This window comes from Corvus cornix, chromosome 7, assembly GCF_000738735.6.
Source record: "Corvus cornix cornix isolate S_Up_H32 chromosome 7, ASM73873v5, whole genome shotgun sequence".
Taxonomy (NCBI): Eukaryota; Metazoa; Chordata; class Aves; order Passeriformes; family Corvidae; genus Corvus; species Corvus cornix.
The window spans coordinates 33,772,670-33,788,740 of NC_046337.1; the positions used below are offsets into that span (position 1 = coordinate 33,772,670).

Here is a 16,071-nt window from a genome sequence, read left to right on the forward strand (position 1 = left end):
TTGGAAATTGTAGAGCAATCCTGCAGTCTCCAAGGTACATACACAGAGCAGGAGGAGAACTTGCATCTGCCAGGCATTTGCTGGTGCTTCATTGGGCTGCAGCTGCAGAGGCATTGGTGGGACAATGTGGAGTGACTTCTGGAGCCTCACAGACTCTCTCCTGAGGGTGGGATGTGAGCCACATTATTTGCCCAGGAGCCTCATCCCATCTTTGAGACATTTTTCATCCAAGGAAGCTGTGCGTGGCTCAGGCCTTTTGGGGTGTGATGCTTAGGAGAGGGTCCATGCCTGCTCTGCAGAAGCTTTCCAGGACTTGGACAAGGCTGTGAGGAAACATCTTTGCAGGCACCATTTCACATGCCCATCCTTGGGAGGAAATACTCTGCTGAGCCAATGCTGCCCACAGTAAGCATTGAAAAGGGGGAAGCCAATTAGAGCCAACATACAATAATTAAACAGCAGACAGTGAAAGTGCAGACATTTGCATCACTGAGTACAATTTATTGCTGAACCTGCCAGGCACCAGCAGATTTGGCTCATAGAATCGTTAAGGTAGAAAAAGCCCTCTAAGAACATCGAGTCCAACTGTTAACCCAGCACTGCCAAGCACACCACTAAGCCATGACCCTCAATGCCACATTTACATGACTAATAAAGACCTACAGGGATGGGGCAGGACTCAAATTCTTCCCTGGGCATTCCAATGCCTGACAATGTTTTCTGTTAAGAATTTCTTCCTAATATTCAATCTAAACTCCTGTGGCACAACTTGAGGCCATTTCCTCTTTCATGTAGTTGTAGAGAGTGAGAAGTTGTAGAGAGCGGTAAGAATCTCAAAGACAACAGAGCAGAGAGGGGAAAGAGCAAGGTAGGTTTTACACAGTAAATAAATTATTCATTAGTTGTTTTTGGAACACAGACAGCACACAATTAGCTTCCACCAGTGACAGTTACTATCTTTCCTTCATTCCAAACAAAATTTAGGTCCCTGGGTTTTCTTAATCAAACTCACTCAGAAACTGCACCAGGCAAACCCCGTGTACTGATGTTCTCCACTTTAAAAACAGAAGGTGGGAAGATATTGAAAAAGTGCTACAAAATCATTGTTCATCTTTCTGTACTAAGCAAAATCCGACTGCTGAGAGCATGAAAATGTGTTGCCTGATAAAAACTCTGAGTGAGCCTTTTAAGGAGTCATAAATAAAACTAAAAAGAACAGGATAGCATGGGCATGGATTAAAGCCTGCCCTTTGAAAACTAATAGGAAAAGTAAAGGAGGGAAAAGTGCTTGATTTATGTTGCTGAAGAAAAAGACGTGTCAATGGCTGAGGAAGAACATCAGGATTTTATTGGTTTTAGAAAGGCTACGGTCCACTTGCAGAAGATCATGTACTGTCAGTGTGTGGGCCACCTGCAACAAGAAAAATGGGGTTATTGTGTTTAGTAACAGCCAGCAGTGCTGCAGCTGCAAAAAGATGTGTTTGGTCTCATACCTTGTGGTGGAAGGCAGCTGAAGAAGAGGAAGAACCAGTTTAAAGGCCACAACAAGACCTTTACTGATTTCTGCAAACAGTGAATTGCACTGATTCTGACAGGAGCCAAGAGTTCTTTACTGGTTCAGATTACAAACCCATGTCAAAGGGAAATAGGTAGAAATCTTCATCTCTTATAATCCCATTAGGTAAATAATCAGTTCAGGAATTCAAATCCTCTGCTAAAGAGGGCTGTACAGATACCCCTGCCAGCAGGTCACCCATGCCCAGGGCTGCAGCTGCCTCCATCCTGTCCTGTTCACTAAGGCTCTGAAAGAGCCATGGCACAGAAATAAAAGTTGAGCTCTCACAGTGTGTCCCCATGTCACGCCCCCTTCCATGCTCTAGCAAGGAGCATTTCTTCACCAGCCTTAGCATGTAAGAACTTTCTAGCACCTAGGAAGCCAAGCAGGACAAGCTCAGAGGAAGGCACAAAGCAAATGAGCCCCTGGAGGAGCTGGCTGTGACCTCTGCACAGAGCTCAAGGGCTCTAGGGATCCGGGAGCATCCTGGGGAGAAGTTCATCCATTTCTGCGCTTGAAACTCACCCCCTTCAGCTGCAAGCACAAGCTTATGGCAAAGGCTCAGCATTATTTCTGATACTCCCCTTCCTTTGTGCCATTTTTTAAGCTGGTGATTTGAGTTTATTTCCCCCAGAATTCCTGATTAGCAAATGTCTCAGCAGTGCTTTAAGAACATAAATCCTGCTGGGAACCTTAGCCTGAATGTAAAACACTTCCCCCCACCTCATTTAGCAGGTGACTGCTGGGTTCACAGGGAGACCCAAAAAGCAGGGTGAGAGCCCCTGCAGAGCAGAGAAATGCAGCATGGCAGGGTGGGGGATCTGTGTGATCCACATCCTTGTCAGATGCCCACATTTATTCCACAACCTGCCTCGCCACCCCACCTGGGCAGGGAGAAGGGCTACAAGTGCACGTCACAGCTGACTGCTTACTTACATAGGCTGGGCAGAGCTGCCGGTCCAGTGCTGTGCTGTGGATGGGAAGCTCCTGGGGGGCACTGGGAACACCCCCATGGGAGGGTAATGGTGGTGGTGGTGCACCACAGGTGGCCTGGGCCTGTCTGCTTTCACGGCCAGGGGAGCAGCAAGCTGCAGGTCCTTGTTGGAGAGAGACAAAGGGTGGCTGCAGAAACCTGTGCCCCCATGGGGGAGTCCCTGGCTGAGGGCCCAGAGTTCCACTCAGCCACCCCTTGGGAAAGACCTTTGGAATGTGTCTGGAGAAGAGTTTGCAGGTTCCAGTACAGAAGGTCCAAAAACACTCAGTGACTTCAGATTTCACCTGATACTCAGATCCCACTCCCTCCAATTTATTCTATCAGTCAATGTCAGGGAAATGCAGAATGACAGGATGGCCTGGAGAGGAAGGTGGGCATCAGGGCATGCTCTTCCTCTGCCATCTTTCCTAAGGTGCAGTGTCCTCCACAGTCTTCTGGCTCTCCCAGCTCTTTGTGTGTTTTGGCCAGGCCCTGTGCCCTCCCAGGATGATGAGCCATGGCCTGGTGTGGGTGAGGATGCCCTTCAGGATGGGGTGTTGTTACCTGCTGCGTGTGCTGGAGCACGGCACAGCTGGCTCCCCCAAGCTGTGCGAGCGCTGTCAGTGGAAGAGCCTTCAGCATCATGTTCTGCATCATGATCTGGTGCATCTGAGCATTCTGCATCAACATCATCTCTACCATATCTGGGAAGAGAAGAGAAGAAAAGAAGAAAAGAGTTTTATCCACGACTGACAAGCAGCAGAGTCATCGTGGTAAGGAGTGCCCTCAAGCACACAGAGTGGTCACTGCAACCAAGGCAAAGCAGCTGAAAGGGGCACATGAAGAATATTGGCATTATTTCCCCAGAAAGTGCAAAGTTAATGTCTGTGAGTGGGATTGTTCATACCAGTTTTCCTGTTTCTCCTCCCTTCTACAAGAAAGCTGCTGCTGACTGTCTTCTGTCTGTTGCTTCCCCTGCAGGCCCACACCCCTAGCTATGCTGAATGGCAGAATGGAGAAGAGCTGAGCTGGAGATTTCCCTTACTCCAGCATGCACAGGCTCCTGGCTGTGCTCTCCATTGCTTCAGCCCCAGATCATTGCTTTCCATGTGAGTGGTTTCCTCAAATTTATGTGATATTGCAGTGCCAACTTGAGAGTCCACTGACTCATAGAATTGTAAAGGTTGGAAAAGACCTTTAACATCATCAAGCCCAACCCTCAAACTGTCATTTCATGCACCTCAAATCTCCTTTGGGTTCCAAAGGACTTGTGCAGTATAACTAATTCACTTGGGGAGAAGTGAAGAGGGAGAGGTGAGAAAAAAAGAAGGGAAAAAATAATGAAGGCAACTCTCATTTTCCTTTTTTGCTGATCATACAAGAAGTAGTTTACATGTAGCAGCATCAGAGAAAACATGAATGGATTGGGAATATTTTGGTTATGGAAATAAACTCAGATTCAAAAATCCAGACACTTAGATGAAGCATGAGCTGAGAAATATTGCGGTTTCATGACTGAGGATTCCTGTATGGGATAAACCTTTGGCTGAAGGCTGAGCCAGGGTAGTCATCCCAGGTTTTAGTTCATGTATTATTTCAGAGTAGCACCCACCTCTGTTTAGAAACAAACCCTTTTATTGGCATTGCACTATATTTAGAACAACACTTTCAGATGTTCTGTCTTGTTTCCAAACACAGGGCACAAATAAAAGCCTGAGGAGACTGAACAGCATCTCAGGAAGGAACAAAAGAATAAAACCAAACTCTAGAACCCTGTTTGCTAATTCTGGAATCATCCATGTGCATGATTTTGACTTTCTTAATATTACTCAGAGCCATGAGTTAAGCTGTGTTGCTTTCCCAATCTTCCCTTGAGTTTGTAGTTCCTTTTTCCTTAGTTTTAGTGGTAAGAGTTTGCCTGAAAGCCTCCCACAACTGGTACCCATCCCACTTATGGAGTACAACTCCCAAAGCTCCACCAGCTCATGAAACAGCACGTCATTAACTAGCTTGGACACCGTCCCATGCCCCCTTCCACTTGCCATGGTACCTGCCCTGCCCTTTCCAGGCCTGGCAACAGGAGCTGGCTGACACATGGAGAGTTTGTTACCTTCTTTAATGTTCCCAGAGCGGGGGGCTGCAAAGGGCTGGGCTGGGGGAATCTGCGTGATCAGAGGGGATGGCTGAGGCAACTGCTGGATGATGGTGGCAGGCTGAGTTGGCATCTGGAACAGGAAGGAAAATGGAGGAGTCGGGGTTGGTTTTGGCCAGCACCCCTGTCTATGGGAATGGCTGTCATCTGCCTAGGTTTCAGGAAAACTCTGGGATCCTCGTGGAGAAGCTGTTGAGGCTGTGGGCTGCATGAGCAGACAGCGATGTGCATTAGAAAGTGGCTGAATGGCCAGGCTGGAGCGTGGACAGCCCTGCCACTCTTTTTGCCATCTTGTTCCAAGGGTAAACTATTCCCATCGTTAATTTTGGGCCTTATTTGCAAGATGATTTCCCCATAGGTTTTGCTGAGGGCAGCAAGGGTCCCGTAAAAGAGCTAGAGGCATTTCTTCCCTTTTTGTGGGAGGAGGAATTCCATACAGGTCCCAAATGGTTGTCAACTCAGGCTGGCACAGTGCTAGTGGTGTTTTCCAGGAGACAATCCTTACCATCTGCTGGATAATCCTTGGTGGCTCCACTTGGGAAGCTGGAAAAGGGATCTGGTAGACTTGTGGGAGGGCAGCTCTGTGGTTATGGCAGTGCCCTCCAGCTGGTGCAGGTGGCTGTGAAAGCTCTTCCAGAAGGTGCTGATCCTTCAAAATCAAGTATTTTCGTAAAGAAAATCTGGTCACAGCAAGGCAGACAGTATAGTTATGCTCTCTGGACTAAATGGGATTAGCCCCTGGGAACCTGCAGGAGGGCACTGCCAGTGCCTGCGTAAGTATAAAGTTTTCCTTCCCACAGATCTGGAAGAGTAAGAAAAAAGGATTGGAAAAAAAAAACAACTGTGCAGAACAAGCCACCAGAAGTCTGGGAAAACATTTCATTAATAGTTGGTACCCTCCACAAACTAGGAATAAATAACAATTACTATTGTCCCTACTTCGGCAGCACTAAAAATCCCTTCTTTGCATTTTGGCACAGAAAGTTTATGATACAGCAGTTCAGGACAAACAGAATCATCCCACTGAATACCTGAAGCAGGTGCAAGCTTCCACAGCTGTAGTGAGGGAAGCCAAGCTGCTCCCCAGGCCCTCTCCCTGATTAGCTGGCCCAGCCTTTATATTCCAAAGCAGCAGAGTACTAAATCCTGCCCAGCCCCAGAACTAAAGGACAGGAAAACACTGAATCTACATCAGCAGTAGATGTGCAGGTAACTGGGCCCTGCCTGTTGCTTCTGGCCAGAGAGGGCTCTTACCCTAAGCTCCTGCAGCAGATCTTTCCTTCGCCTCAGGGCGCTTTGGAGCATATCCTGAGGTCTGTTCCCTGGAAGAGGAAAAGTCCATTATCTTCTCAAAGGATCACAAAGACAGAGCTATTACAGCACCTGTATTATGATAATAATGTGGAAAATGTGTTATTAGATAGCTTGAGTTCTTCCACAAAAGGCTTGGGCTACTTTCCTTGTCAAATACGTGTATGGATAATGACTTTATGCCATGTGCAGTCACAGCTGTTCAGCAGCTCTACAAAGGCAAAACACCTTCTCTGAAAATAAGCTCTTTAGATTACTTTCTAAAGCCCCCTTTTAACCTCCTGGTTTAGGAGTCCATTTCAGCCCAAAAGTTTCGAGATGTACCCTGTGCATGCCGAGGATGACTGTTTGTTGTAACAGCTCAAAACAAACTCAGGTTTGAAAGCCAACTTTTCTGTTTCTATTTTGCTCTGAGTCAACTTCCTTTGCAGTTTGTCCCACACGTGGTTGATTTTGAACTTGCTTGTAATGAAGATAAGCAAGAATGTTTTCAGGTACTTTGGAGCCATGCCTGGCATCTGCCCTGGAAAGCACCATTTCGTATTTTGAAACTGTAAGTTGTTATAGGTTTTTTGGAAAATTTTTGGCCACAGCATTAGACGTTTCCAACTATTTGTGCATCAGATCAATGAAAAGGAGCCCAGAGTACAATCTAGAAATATCACTGAGCTTCTATTGGTAGCTTTGAATCCACAGATAATATAAACAGTGCATGTGCCATGCAAAGAAATGAAGTGTTCCTCCTGCCTTTTCAGGATCACCAAAACCAGGCAAACAGCTGGACTACAACAGGGGCTCACTCCTAGGTGTAAGAGCTAGGACAAACTGGATCACCATCAGTTGGCTCCAGCTGAGCCAGCAGCTGCAGCTGAGAGGCTGCAGAGGATACCTGGGCAGGAAGTTGTCTTATGTTAGTGCTCAGCCGGTTGTTCACTTCCCTTGGTCAGGAAGAAATTCAAAAGATAAAAAGCAGTCAGCTCACAGCTGTTAGGAAGGAGAGGGGATCATCTCCTGAGGAACTCATGCCTGGGAACATAGCCAAGCCCTTTCCAAAGTATGCCCATAATTAGAAAAAATGCTTCTCTTACTTGCAGCTAGGAGAGACAACTCCATCTTCTCTAGGTTCTCCTGTTCATTTTCTAGTCTCTGTTGGCAGAACCATAACCAGAACTGGTTATAAGTCAGGCAGAAAAGCTCACAAGGATTTCCAAACATGGCACAGGTTTGGGATGGAGGAAATAGAGCAGAAATGGAGAAAAATGGTGGTTCTTAAAGAAGTATGAAATGTCTCACTACAAATCTAGTTACAGTAAAGAATAGTCATGCTTCCAACTGTCCAGGCTATTCCAGACCTGAAAGTTGATAGCATCATTAATCAGGAGTTATATACATAATTTATTTTGTAGGGAAGAGAGCTGAGCTGCATCATATGAAGAACTTGATAATGTTCAGTTTGAGCTTGCCTGATAGTCCAAGATCTGGACTCTTGATTCAGCAAAGGTCTGACCAGGCAACACATCTTATATGAAAGCAGACATGAAATTGCCTTAAAACAATCTGAGATTCTCTTTACCCACGATTTGCTCCTAAACTTTGCCTGTCACAGCTCAAACTGGCTTTAAGCTAACTGGTGACATCTCCCACAAAATCAATTTAATTTACTGTAGGTCCACGTAAACTTGCACAATGTTACTTAAGAAAGTGATAGTTAAGTAGTACCACTCCTCAGTGTATCTCAGTAGAGTTATACTATTTTAAAGCACTGTGTTAATGCTTAAACACGCAAGAGCAAAAAGCAGAAAAAAGGTGACCACTGCAGAATTATTCCCTTACCTTTTCTAGGAGTTTGAGTTTCAGTCGTGTCAGGTGATCCACCACTGAAGGATCTGCCATTGTCTTCTGGAAGAGCAGGCAGGCAAAAACAGGTTAAAAAGCTAAACAGAGGCAGATAGGTTTTCAGTGCTCATTTTTTTCCCTCCACAATCTTCAAAGAATAATTCCATTATTAAAAGACAATAATACAAGATGAGTATAAATTGAGAGAAGAAGATAAAAGCTTCAGTTTCACTCCCAGACAAAAGTGAGTACAGGCATTCACAACATCACAGACACAGCTTTTCCTGCCATTTCTCTCAACACACTTTTGTGTGGCAGGTTGTGATGCTCACAGGAGGGCAACTGAGACTGAAGATTTGTCTGTTCCTAATGGTTGCTATCCTTCCCCTCGCAGCGTTACTAAACCTGGCCTCTGTGTTGTTAGAGCCTTCTAATTAGCTCAGAGGTTTGCGCCTGTAACCTGGTTGCTGAATTTGCACTGTCAATACACAACGTAAACAATTTAATCTCCAGGCAGAGAAGCTTGTGTACCTTCGATAAAGCAAATGCCCAGCACATTAGTGGACAAGAAAAAAAGAAATAAAGGCAGTGGTTATTTAACACAAGCCCAGTGCCAGGGGTCAGATTATGATCTTGCTGATTGGTACCTGTTTATCCCACTGTAAGGGGTCTGCACACTTTTGACACAGCCCTTTACATGAATTGTCATTACCCCACAGTAACTAAAAAAAATGAAGGAGCATAGCTGGAACTCACCTCTGGGTAAGTTCAAGAGTAAAGAGGCTAAGGTGTAACATCCTTTTGGTTACCATCTTCCAAGAAACCCACAGAATATCTCCCTCTCCCAGCAAACCCCTACCAGCATAAAAACAGGGTGACATTTATCAGTGACATCCATAAAATGAAAACCAAGGCAAGAGAAAAAAGCTAAATAACAGAGACTCCTTCTCAGTATCATATTTTAAGCCCAGTTCTGCTCCCAGGAGAGATAAGTTACAGCCCCTTCCTCACTCGAAGGCCAAAGCAAAACTGCAGCAGAGCCACTGCTGGCAGCTCAGAGATGCTCCTAAGCTGTGTGAGAGCAGTACAGATCACCTCTCTCAGCTGTGATCCACACAGCCCGTCCCTAAAAATACACTGGCTGGCAGTCACTGGAGAAGTTAGGGAAACTGAGGTGCAGGGATCCCAAAAACAGCTGTGCTGTGTCAGAGCTGGGGTTCAGCTTCCTCTGGCAGGGCTCTGTGGTGAATGGCAGGAGTGACAAGCCAGAACAGAAAACCCTCTCACCTGCCAGCAGCTCTCCTGAGAAACAACTCTGAGTCCATTTCTGTACTTTAAAACCCCAACAAGATTTTTCTCTAATGTCTTTGACCCCTTCATCTGAGCAGCTGCAACGACAAGGAGTTTCCTAGTTATCTTAACCTAAAGCATAAGCCTAGTTATGCCTGTAAACTGCGTAAGTATAGTGTGCTGGGAAAAAAAAAACACCCCTTTTTGACTGCTGGTGAATATTGAGCTGATTGTTTTACCATCAACTGGTTTAGTACAGTGCTGCTAAAGTTAAATTTCTAGAGCCTTCATTGCAGTATGAATAGAGTGTTACAAGAAAGTTTGACAAAAAGAACCAGGTATAAGTGTTCCATTAAAAATACAGCAGCAGTGTTAAGCAACTGAATTTACTAAACAGGAAAGGAAGAGAAATTTTTGCTTAATGTGACAGGTATCCCAGAGGACATTCAATACTAGGCAAAAAAAAACCCCCTGCTTTCCAGCAAAGCTGCTAAAGGTTCTCTCTTTTCCCACACTTATGGATGCCTTGGTCACAGTAGGATCCCTACTCTTGGAACATCTTACAGCCTGCTACTTAATGACGTGCCAGGAACGTGCCAGCCACATGCAAGATCTTGCTGAAAGGGATCTATAACTACACTGAATCCCAAACAAGGGATCAGACTTGAGCATGAGGATTCAAAAGAGCCAAACCAGACAAATTTAATCCTACAAAGGAATAACAGGAGTGTTACATGCACCTCACAGGACATAATTATTCCGCTCTATTTAGCAGTGCTGAAGTCAGAGTTTGAACACTGTGCCTATTTTTAGACATGGTGGTTTAAGAGGGAAAGAAAGTCCAGGGAAAAAAAATAAAAAGGATGCATTTACAAAATGTAGGTTCTAAGGAAGACTTTAAAGAACTGGCTTTGTTTAATTAGTAAGTAGATGGTGAGCAGAAGACAGGCCAGCAATTTTTAAGTAAATGAGAGGATACAATCAAGAACGGGGTCAGGTGGGGGGGTTCTGTCTGGAAAAATGCAGGCATTTGGCTTAATGAGGAAGAGGAAAACCTGATAAAAACAGGGGGGAAAAAATCTTAGTTAGCCACTAAGGAAAATGATGGAGCAGCTATCAAACAAAAAACTTTCACAGAAGTTGTTTACGAACAATTAAAAAACCAAATGTGTTGAACATTTTAGGACTATTGTAGGACTCCTCAGATACAAGAATGGAGTAGATAACCTGATGAGGTCCATACCAGTATTGCATTTCTTTGATGTCTTTTATTGATTTTGATATTTTATACCCTTAATTTTAATTTCTATGAGTACTAAAAGACAATTTTAAAAGATTTTATGATGATAACCAAGCTGATTAGAGGGGTGGAGAAACTCTTCTATGAGGAAAGGCTAAGAGAATTGGGACTGATCAGTCTGGAAAAGAGAAACTATGATCTAATTGTGGCCTTCCGGTATCTGAAGGGAGCCTACAAGAAAGATGGAGAGAAACTATTTACAAGAGCCTGGAGTGGCAGGATAAGGGGGGATGGCTTCCCACTGACAGAGAGTAGGTTTAGATTGGATATTAGGAAAAAGTTCCTCTCTGTGAAGCCCTGGAACAGGTTGCCCAGAGACGTTGTGGCTGCCTGATCCTTGGAGGTGTTCACTAAGAAATTTTATAATTCAGACTTTGTCTTTTGGTATTGGCAATCTCAGAATCCTGGCTATGAAATCAGAGAGCGTGACAGTACTACCAGGAAAAACAAACACCTCAGCAGCTGACAAAGCAGGAGACGACCAGAATTAGCCTTAGGAGCCCATCCTGTGTCAGATCTGTATGGAAGTCACGCTATGAAAACCCAGTGTCCAGAAAGGAGAGAGAGGAGTCCTGAAACTTTATTTGAGTAAAGTGAGAGAGTCCACCAGGTTACACGCCCCCGGGGTTTTCTCTCTCTCTCAGGGTTTTGGAGGGCGCAGCCTCCTTTCATCCTGAACTCCGGGCCGCACGTTGCCCTTTTCCTTTCCCCATTGGCTGAGGTGCTGGGAAGGTACAGCCTCCCCGAACCGCCTACCACATATCCCCCCTTAAACCTACTGTTTTACCCCAAAGTTCAGGAACTCAGGCTTGTGCAGACCGTTGTCTATTTCAGGAGTCAGGCTGTCCGGGCTCTGCAACAAATCTGCTGCTTGAAGTTAGTAGAGACATTAAGATCCATTTCAAAGACTTTAACACCCGTAACTTCACCCATAGATTGTTTGTAAAGACATTAGCACACATCTTCCCTATCAGATCTAACATGAGCATGGTTTGCTCACTGAAACTTCCACTCTTCCTTAGAAGAGTAAAATTGTTCATGAAGGGGAAAGCCAAAAATACTGTACCCCAGAAACCTCTGCAATGGGTTAAAGCATAACCGTAACTCAGCCCTCGATGCAGAAGGGCTTTCTAACGTTTGCCAATCCAGCACACTGGTCCGAGTAACAGATTTCACTAAAGCCTGTATTTTTATAATTTAATGACTTCAAAATACAAAGAAGCCACCAGTTTTGTAGCTTTGATAAGCAGAGCCAAAGGGAGTTGAAGATTGGACATCTGGGATCTTAAATTTCTGGCCCTTCAAGGACGTTGGAGTAACCAGAAGACACCAGAGGAGATTAATGCTGGGAAAGTTGGAGACTCCCTGTCTGAGAAAAAGATGATAAAAGGACTAAAGAATGTGGACCAAATTAGCATGAAGAAGAACAAATCAATAAGCAATAGAGAGTAGCATACTGATTACTGAAGAGAATCATGCAACTTAGAACCAATGAACATTAATCTGTTTGTTTTCTCAAAGTTGATAAATAAGCGAAAAGGCGCGAGAGCAGCCGCGCACCCCCGGGACGCGCCCCGCCCCCGCGCCCTATTGGCTGCCTCAGCCCCTCCTCCACTGGCTGCCTCCAAGCCCCCGCTTTCCCACTGGCTGCCTCCAAGCCCCCGCTTTCCCACTGGCTGCCTCCAAGCCCCCGCTTTCCCACTGGCTGCCTCCAAGCCCCCGCTTTCCCACTGGCTGCCTCCCGTGCTGGGCGGGGCCGGCGGCCCTTTTGAAATAGCGCGGGACGCTCCCATTGGGGGTTGCCGCGGAAGAGGTGGGGCCGGGGCTCGCGCCGGCTTGCCCGGGGTATCCCAGGGGCCATTTAGCGCGAGTGGGCGGAGACCGGCTGACGAAGGCTGTCACCATTGGCCAGAGGCGGCGCTGTGTCAGTCGCTCTGGCCAATGGGCGCAGAGTTCCGCCCCGCGCGGTGTGGCTGGCGCGGCGGCGGGTGGGGAGCGGCCCGGGGCGGCCATGACCGAAGTTTCGCCGCTGCTGCCGTGACAGCGCGGGGGGCGCGGACCCTCCCGACCGCCGCATGGACGCGCAGGAGGAGGTGCGGAGGCGCAAGGTGGAGGCCGGCAGGGCCAAGGTGAGGGGGAAGGGGTCCCGGCTGGGCGGAGGCTGCGCTCGTCCCGGTCTCGGTGCGCTGAGGGGGCTGGCAGGCCGGGAGGCGGCTTCGCTTCAGCCCGCCCGGGTCTCTTCTCTCCGTGGCGGGTTCTAGGCTGCACTCGGAGTTGGGCGCGGGGTGAGGGCAGTGGCGGAGCTGAGGGGCCGCTGCCGGCCCGGGGCTGTCCTCGGAGCCCGGTGGGGTTCCCCTGGCACCGCGACTCTGCGGGAGAAGTCGTGCCCAGCGGTGCTTCTGAGTGCAGGCTGCCTGCGAGGCGCCCATCCCACTACACAGGCATAGAAACATTACCTCGGGTGAACACAGAGCAGCTGACAGCAGAGCATATGCCTTCCCTGAGGCTCTGTTTTGGTTTTGGTTTGGTTTTTTTTCTTCCCAGCTCTCCCATTTTAGCCTAGGATTCAGTTGTTTGTGGGAATACTGCATTTCCAGTTGAGGATCCCAAAGAACAGGTATTGCTTTATTACTCTGTTGGCTCATTCGCTTTCCTGTGTGTCCGCAGGTGGGTTAGCAGGGAGCTGTGCTCGGTTTGTTGGTGTCTAGTCATGCCGGTAGCAAACACTTCAGAAACTTGGAGCATTCAGGTGTCTTCACTTGCGTGTAGTTTTAGGGACTTGTGTAGAGCTCACAGGATGACGCTCGTATATAAAGATAACATTCTCCCAGTCATTATTACCTGCAGCCATGTGTTTAACACTGGTTGTGTGCTAACCCCGTTAGATAAAAACTTCTGCTTTGTTTTGTTAATGATGTTCAAGGAGCTGATTGGAAATGCCTGGTTACTTTCCTTTTAATTCAGCATTTCTGCTGGGTTTTGAGCTGGTTTTATCATATTTCTCTTCTGACTGTCCCTGCTAAATAACGCTCGCCAGTCTGTGGCTACAGTATTCCCCTGTTCTCACCATTCCAGTAGGACTGGAATGGGGGCTATAGCTAGACAGGGATAGCTGAGGCTGCACAGGGTATTGGGAAGTTCGGACCCATCAGATCTTTCCAGATCCTGCCCTTTCTGCAAGTTACTTGTCTGGGGTCAGAGGTGGCTTGGAGCTGTCCTGTCTGCTGTGTTTCTGTTTCAGCTGCTTCCCGCCAGTGCTGTGCACAAGAAAATCAAAGAGCTTTTCTGGAAGGGAGCAGGGTTGTAGCTGTAGCTGTGCTGAAGCAACAGCCTGGTGATGGGCAGTACAGCTCCTCCAACCCTGGCCTGGCCCTCCCTGATGGATTCCACACTGCCTGCTCCTGCTCAGCAGTTTCTCATCTGCCTACCTTCCCAGCCTTGTTATGTGCTGTGAGAACACAATCCTCTGCTGGAGAACAATTGCATGATTAGCTCAAGAGAGAGAACTCTGAGAGCAGGAGTTCTTCAGGTTGAAAAAAGGTTACCTTAGTGTGGCATGACCTGTGTTAACATTTCTGTTAACATAAATTAGTTCTAGGTGCAGGACCTGTTTATGATTAGAAAAATGTGACAGACTTAGCTTAAATAAGTTATTAGTTCCCACTTGTTGGAAAACTGTTGTTTGCCATCAAAAAAAAAAGCAGGGACTTGTCTTATGTTTCAAGTTATACCTGCAGAGCCACTGTTGCATTTACTGTTTTTTATACTGTGTGCTAAATCTCTCTCTTCCCATTAAAAAAAACCCCAACGTTATTAGCAGACCCATCAATGTTGTTACTGCATGGTATCATATAGTATGCTGAGAGGAGAGGAAGGGTTTTAGAGATGCAGAGATAGATGTAGTGCTTCCTCTGCTGGTTAAAATGTCACAGAGATCCATTCCTTGGCTGGCAGACTGTGGGCACTAGGCAGCTTCCAAAAGCCACCCAGATAACATTTCCCCTTTTTTATTCTTATTTCTAGTTTTCTTTGTGCTCCCCTCCTCATGGATACAGTGCAGTTTTGAAAGGGAGGAAGAACCATGAGCGAGAACAGGTTTTCCTTCCTGTGGTGCAGCCTAGAGCAGCTTAAGGTGATGCCGTCTCTGATCTGACACAGAAGTGTTCAGTGTCCATCAGATCTTCCTGAACTGTCTCTACACATCACTGCACAGGTGCTCCTGACAGCAGAGGACGGCAGCGAGGCTGGTTTGTATGTGAGCGGCCTCTGTTGTAGCAACCTGTGCAGTGATGTAACTGCAGTTTGATACTGCTTCAGTCTGGAGGTGTGAACTCTTGAGGGCTTTTTGCCTCACCTTCCAAAAAATGACTTACTTTATCTTTAGCATCCTTAGATTTTAGTCTGCTAAGCAATGACTTGGCAAAGAAATGTGATTTAAACGTTTTCCTTTTCAAACCAGCACTTGCATTATTCTTTTTCGTATAGGAATAAAAATTCCATTGTTGAGATGCATTTGAGTTATCACCTAATAATAATGATAATGCCAGCTGTTGTATTAATTGGAGATTGTAATTGGCAGCTAAGTACTGACTGTATCAGGTACCTCGGATTCCTGTTTCTAGTAAATGCAATACTGATAGCCAGGGTAGTAACTGAGAAACAGAACAAGCCTAACTATTCAGTGCTGGTTTTTTGTCCTTGGTTTTTTTTCTACCTTGCGTTAATTAGTCTGCATGTTGGCCACCCATGCCTCTAGTTGCAGGGCTCTCTGTGCCATACCTCAGGTGTAAGAAGTTTTGCTCCACCTCCATTTTACAGTTAGGAGCTGAAAAATTAGTTCGGGTTTTCCAGGAAGTTTTCCTGCCTCATCATTTTGAGGAAGATCTAGAAAATATTTCTGGGTTTTGTCTAAGTGCAGTTGTTGCTTGTGTTTGCTGTATCCAAGAGCTGGACTAAGGTTTATTTGAACAACCTGTTTGTGTTTGGTGCTGATGTGGTTTTCTGCTCTGTTCCATTTTCTCTGGGTGTTGGTTTTGGTACTAATTTCTGAAGCACAAAAAGTAATACATCAACTTTCAACTGGCTGGTCCTGCTGAAATGAGGTTGCAGTGCACTGGTGCCTGTAGAAAGGTGTTCTTGTGTTACAACAGCTGCTTGGGATGCTGTAGAGGACAGTGCTCTCAGGGTTCCTGTGGCAATTCTACATCTTGGCGAAAAGAAAAGCTTTTACCTTTTCATGTGCTTCTAGAAAGCAAAAGGATAGTTAAGTCAATCAAAAGGGGCATGATAGGACCTCACTGTGATGGGGCAGAGGCAGTTGTGTCTTGCTTTCTTCACATTCACACTCACTACTTCATGTTGGATGGCTGTCTGTAAATTTGAGATTCTGACAATGGCACTAAAATTTATGTAGCTGATGAAAGGCTTTGGAAACCCGATATTACTCTAAATAAAACTTTTCCCATAAATCCGGAGCATGTTTGAATCCAGCTACTCCACCAAGTCCAGTTGTTTCATGAAATTGTGGTGTAGTTAGATACTTTTGCATGGTACGTACTATGATTTTATACGTTTAGTGCATGTGAATGGGACAAAATAAGTTTTGTTTTCTTTGACCTGTGCATTTAACAATTCATACTGTTTAGGTGTTCAGT

At 46.1% G+C, this 16,071-nt stretch overlaps 2 protein-coding genes across 12 annotated transcripts in view; one reads left to right on the forward strand and one right to left on the reverse strand.

Moving 5' to 3' along the window:
* Positions 1-1,324: 1,324 nt before the first annotated feature.
* C7H21orf58 (chromosome 7 C21orf58 homolog) lies at positions 1,325-8,683 on the reverse strand. 4 transcript variants are annotated; one of them, XM_039555236.1, is made up of 9 exons: positions 8,584-8,683; positions 7,825-7,890; positions 7,080-7,137; positions 5,935-6,002; positions 5,186-5,329; positions 4,639-4,753; positions 3,093-3,232; positions 2,492-2,652; positions 1,325-1,411 (listed from the first exon to the last, which is right to left on the reverse strand). In XM_039555236.1, exons 2-9 carry the CDS (start codon positions 7,882-7,884, stop codon positions 1,396-1,398), a joined length of 762 nt encoding a protein of 253 aa, XP_039411170.1. In that variant the 5' UTR covers positions 7,885-7,890; positions 8,584-8,683; the 3' UTR covers positions 1,325-1,395. The 4 variants fall into 4 exon arrangements, with proteins under 4 accessions (XP_039411170.1, XP_039411168.1, XP_039411169.1 ...); XM_039555234.1 differs by lacking the exon at positions 8,584-8,683 and adding an exon at positions 8,160-8,297; XM_039555235.1 differs by lacking the exon at positions 8,584-8,683 and adding an exon at positions 8,133-8,297.
* A 3,709-nt stretch (positions 8,684-12,392) lies between these two features.
* PCNT (pericentrin) overlaps positions 12,393-16,071 on the forward strand; it is a 74,202-nt gene continuing 70,523 nt past the window's right edge. For 7 of the 8 annotated variants that reach the window (XM_039554654.1, XM_039554655.1, XM_039554657.1 and 4 more), the window contains exon 1: positions 12,394-12,546. In XM_039554654.1, coding sequence (XP_039410588.1) covers positions 12,493-12,546 — 54 coding nt within the window. In that variant the 5' untranslated portion in view covers positions 12,394-12,492. Of the gene's footprint in view, positions 12,547-16,071 lie in introns of all 8 variants that reach the window. The other variant, XM_039554661.1, reaches the window with a different exon arrangement.